The 5576-nt window shown below is 28.3% G+C and overlaps 1 protein-coding gene and 1 long non-coding RNA gene across 2 annotated transcripts; one reads left to right on the forward strand and one right to left on the reverse strand.

Annotated features, from left to right (window-relative positions):
* Positions 1-312: 312 nt before the first annotated feature.
* On the reverse strand, positions 313-745 carry LOC119605933. The gene is made up of 2 exons (XR_005231614.1): positions 510-745; positions 313-445 (listed from the first exon to the last, which is right to left on the reverse strand). It is a non-coding gene; the product is annotated as an uncharacterized LOC119605933 (long non-coding RNA).
* A 4029-nt stretch (positions 746-4774) lies between these two features.
* Positions 4775-5576, forward strand: LOC119605932. Its single transcript, XM_037959285.1, has 2 exons — positions 4775-5022; positions 5326-5576. Exons 1-2 carry the CDS (start codon positions 4821-4823, stop codon positions 5430-5432), a joined length of 309 nt encoding a protein of 102 aa, XP_037815213.1. The 5' UTR covers positions 4775-4820; the 3' UTR covers positions 5433-5576.

Consider the following 5576-nt stretch of genomic DNA (forward strand, 5'->3'; position numbering starts at 1 on the left):
TTTTTATTTTATTCTCAAATCTTTTATTTTGTTTCAAAGCCAGTTTTGTTATTCTATTTTATCTCTTAAAGAAGGTGTTGATGATTTTGACAATGATGTGTTTTCTGTGGGGGAAAATTAGTATCATAAAAGAACTTTGATTGTGTTTTTTTAGTTTTACTTTTTGGTTGCAAGATAATTGTCATAAAACAATGTTGTTGACATTTTTTTTATAACTAGTTTAATTTACAAGTTAAATTTTATTTTGTCATATAATAAAAATCATGATAATTTAATGACAGATATATGGGTGAAGAAGAAAAGACTAAATTTTTGCATAAAAATTTATTAAATTTGTTCTGATACTTAATAAATTTACAAAAACTATGAATTTTTTATAATTCCATAGGAACGTTGCAACATCCTGAAGAATCCTGTCGACAAGGTCCTTTTGTTTTAATTAATTCTTTATTAAAAGGAAATCAATTAAAATTCAATATTATGTTCATGTTAAGTATTTGCCAATTTACCTTGATTTGTTCTACACGTATAAATTTCCAAGAAACAATCATTTGGAAAGGTACAGTATACTTTATCACCATCAAAATTATGAATAGTTCCACAAACTGGCTTTACAGAACGCTGACAAACTTCCGGACAATTCTTGCCATCGCCCATGATACAAACGAATAATAAAATTATACAAAAAATTTGGATGTACATTTTGAAAAATGAGAAAATTCTAAACTATAAACTAATAACTAATTTTAGAACTAATTCAATGTTAGACTATTTCGCTATGTTTTATACTATTTTTTTTTTTCAAGTAATAAAATTTACTTAAATATTTTATTAATGTGAAAAAAAAATTAACAAAATATTATGACTTAACATGTATTGCTGTAAAAGTTTTATTAACATATGAAAGAATACTTTTGTCAATAGGTGAAACAAATCTTATCTAACACCTTCTATTGAACTATTTTAGAGAATACAGTCGAGACTATAAAATACAAAAGATTTGAGACTATAAAATACACCATAGTTGATAATATAAAATAAACTATAGCCGAGACAATAAAATACACTACAGCAAGACTATAGACACTATAGTAAAAACTATAGAATATACTATAGTCAAGACTATAGTCGAGATTATAGAATATACTATAGTCCAGCGTATAGAATAGAATAAAGTTCAACCTATAGTCGAATAAACAATAGTCTTAACTATAGTCGATATTTGAAAATACTATAGTCGAGACTATGGAATAGACTATAGTCGATAATACATAATTGACAATTGTCTAGACTGTAGAATATACTATATAGTCTTATAATTATATAGTCTTATAATTGAATATTGTGCATATTATGGATATGTAGGATATATTATAGTCATGTAGGATATATTATAGTGTAGGATATATTATAGTCATGACTAGTATAGTCACACTATAGTAAAAAGTATGGAATATATGTATTATAATATCGAGACTGTAGAGATCACTATTGTCTAGACTATAGAACACACTATAGTGTTAGTTAGTTAGTTAGTTAGTTAGTTAGTTAGTTAGTGGTGAGTTAGTTATTTAGTGTTAGTTAGTAGTTAGTTAGTTAGTTAGTTAGTTGTTAGTTAGTTAGTTAGTTAGTTTTAGTTAGTTAGTTAGTTAGTTAGTTAGTTAGTTAGTTAGTTAGTTTAGTTAGTTAGTTAGTAGTTGTATTAGTTAGTTAGTTAGTTAGTTAGTAGTTGGTAGTTAGTTAGTTAGTAGTTAGTTAGTTAGTAGTTAGTAGTTAGTTAGTTAGTTAGTTAGTTAGTTAGTTAGTTAGTTAGTTAGTTAGTTAGTTTAGTTAGTTAGTTAGTAGTTAGTTAGTTAGTTAGTTAGTTAGTAGTTAGTTAGTTAGTTAGTTGTAGTTAGTTAGTTAGTTAGTTAGTAGTTAGTTAGTTAGTTAGTTAGTTAGTAGTAGTTAGTTAGAGTTAGTTAGTTAGTTAGTTGTAGTTAGTTAGTTAGTTAGTTAGTTAGTAGTTAGTTAGTTAGTAGAGTTAGTTAGTTAGTTAGTTAGTTAGTTAGTTAGTTAGTAGTTAGTTAGTTAGTTAGTTAGTTAGTTAGTTAGTTAGTTAGTTAGTTAGTAGTTAGTTAGTTAGTTAGTAGTTAGTTAGTTAGTTAGTTAGTAGTTAGTTAGTTAGTTAGTTAGTTAGTTAGTTAGTTAGTTAGTGTCTGTCTGTCCATTAAAATAACGAAGATATGAGCAAAACTTTTTTGTATTCTTCGACATAAAAGCAACAACAACATTGCTTATTGGAAAGAAACGTATGTTTGGATGTGTGTTGGTTTTAATGCTTTGCGTATTTTATTATTGCTTTTTTTTCGTGTTTTGTTTCGTTTGGCGTTAATTGTTTTTGTCGGTAAAATTAAATAAATTTAAATTTTTCCAAAATTTATTAATTTTTTTATTCACACTATGGTGAAAGTAATATGAGATTCGACTTCTTACTTGTTATTTTGTCATTTCCTCTGAATCATGGGCGGTGACAGATTGTACTCAAAAGCTTATTTACCTGTTGGCGAGACAATTTGTGGAACGCTTAAAAAATTGCAAGATGAAAAGTTTCATTGTTCTTTAGGAATACTTGGAACATTTGTATTCATTACAAAACACTTTCTCATTTACATGACAAAATGTTTTGGTTGTTGTTGGAAAGGTCTTATAATAGAGATGACAAACAAATTCTACCACTTCCTATCACACTTAACCACTTCCATCCCCATTAATAAGTATGTGAATAAGTAAGTAACTACTCTTTACATGTACATCTATGTAATCATGTCTGAGTCTGTCATATAACAACTGGCTTACAAGGAATTCAATCAATGTTAAATACCAAAATACACATATACACATGTAATACCAAATAAGGATCATACAACAACACAAAAAACAGCCAACATCCCATAACAAAATTGTAAAATAAGAAAGAGATAGGAAAAAAAAAAGAATTTAAAACTACCACTTATGCTCCCAGACTTCACTCAGTTAGACTTCTTCCGTTGTTATAACACAAATAACTAATAAGTAGCAGGAGGGGAAATGGAACCTCACTAACTTTGCGTTAGCACCAGACTACAATTTGTTTATTTGTGTAAATTTTTCCTTTTTTTTCCTATAGTCATGATTTTTAAACGCATTTAAAAGGAAATTGAAATGTAAAGAAAAGTAAAGTTTCTTTTTAGGGAATCAATGAAAAATCACTTTAAAAATACATTTTAAATGGTAAAGGGAGTAATATACATATTTTTACCTAAGGTTATAGTTGATTCTTTATAACATTAGTCGAAACTAATCAAATATTTCTGGGTGTTAAAATTCTATATCAAAATTAGTTTCAGATAGTAAGATGGTGGAAAATTGTAATGATTTGAGTGTATAGAAATATCAATATTTAAATTCTTGCACTGAGAGAAACAATTACATTACAGGCATAAAGTTGTTGGCAAGAAGTGGTTACAGTGTATTACAAATAACAACGCAAGTACCTCAATTTCATACATTACTTCGAAATTCTTCACTTTTTATTAAAGTATAAAATATTCTCAGTTTTGGAAATGTATTTCTATACAAGATCCTTAATTTTTTTATTATTCAGTCTATTCTTATGTGTCATGAGCGATAACAAATCGATGTGCAAATATAAAGATTGTTCTGCTAAAACTTTCAAGCCAGTTTGTGTATCCGTTGTAAGTTTAAAAGGAAAGCAGGTAGATTGTACATTTCCAAATGATTGTTATGTGGAAGTTCATAAATGTTACACTGGCAAAGAAGGTAAGTGGAACAAATTATTATTTTTTATTTGAAAACTATTTTTATTGTATGTTTTTTACTTTTTATTTTCCAAGCATTGCTACAAACACACGAAACTTGTGTAGAACTTTCTCCAGAATGTGTTGCAATTATTATGAATGCCTATTTTAAGTCCGATATGACACGATAGACGGTTATAGCGCAGAAAGTGATTCTGAGCCAATTGGTATACTTTAAGGTGGGTGATACAAACTAATTGTAAACCGATCCAAAAAAACATAATAACATTTTAATATATAAAAGCAATATTTGTGCCAAATTTTGTATGGATATCTTAATGAGAGCTATGACCATTTGTTAACCGATCCGAAAAAAATTTCGTAATAACATTTCTGTATATAAAATCAATATTTTTGCTAAATCTTGTATGGATATCTTAATTTAGTAATGAGTTATGTGCGTTTAAGTGATTTTTGGGGAGTGGACTTTGTATGGCAGCTACGACCAATTATGGATGATTTGGAAAATTTTTCCATTATATGAATTCTATTAATATAAGAAGAACATTTTGGGAGAATTCGGTTAAATTGTATTGCTTCGTTTTATCGTGAGCATGTTTTACACAGACGGACAGACAGACAGACAGACAGACAGACAGACAGACAGACAGACAGACATACAGACAGACAGACAGACCGACACACGGACATAGCTAGATCGACTCAGAATTTGATAAGGACCATAATAGCGAAGTTACTTATTTAGGAACAAAATGCTGAAATAATAAAAGGTTTAAACGTTTTTTTTTTTTTTTTTTAACTCAATGCTAAAGGGTATATAAGATTCGGCACAGCCGAATATAGAACTCTTACTTGTTTTATAACAAAAAAAAAAAAAAAAAAAATACGTTGTCTATTTATACGTTATAATGTTAGTCAAAACTAATTGTATGTTTCTGCTTGTTAAAACTGCATTTAAAAATTAGTCTCATAGAGAAGTTGAAAGAATTCAAAAGTGTAAATTATTTCTAGTTCTTTATAATGCGCATAGCGACTTCTTATATAATTTTATTATTCGTTCATTTCCCATGTGTCATGGTGGATGCTAATAATTGTCCGAAAGTGTGTTCACCCGTTCCCAAGCCAGTTTGTGGTACCGTTAAAAATCTTATTGGCGAAGAGTTGGAATGTACCTTTAGAAATTCTTGTATGTGGGAACTGCTTACGTGTAAAGCTATTCAAGGTAATTTGTAGAACAATATGATTACATCCAAAATTTTTTTTAACATATGTTTGGTAAAAATTACAAATTTCATCCCGATCGGAAGACATCAGTTTCAAAAGTTGGGTTACTTGACACGAGATTCTCCATGTATATACATATGTACATATATATGTATGTATATTCTGGGGCCTCAAAATAAATTCATAACGATCAGTCCCTTATCAACTCTACTCCCCATATAATGATATTGATATATGAACAACTTTTGATGGTAAATACAAAAATTTACTTGTTTCAATTGTTTTTTTTTTTTCAATAAAGGATTAACTACGATGGCAGGACCTTGTAATGCAGATTCCCCTGGATGTCAGGACCTTGGTAAAGGTGACTTTAAGTTCAATTATTATAATTATGGTTTTAAACCTTGATGGGCTTATAAAAATACAAAAACTATCAGATAGATTTTCTCGTATCTTAAGCAATAAAATGTCTTTATTTAGTATATAAATAAGATCGGTGTATTTTGAAGTTGCTTCGGTGCGAAGTTACCCAATGTAAATTAAATGGTTTAT

Source organism: Lucilia sericata, unplaced genomic scaffold (genome assembly GCF_015586225.1).
Source record: "Lucilia sericata isolate MDLA Ls3-8-SP2 unplaced genomic scaffold, ASM1558622v1 Contig000535F_arrow, whole genome shotgun sequence".
NCBI lineage: Eukaryota > Metazoa > Arthropoda > Insecta > Diptera > Calliphoridae > Lucilia > Lucilia sericata.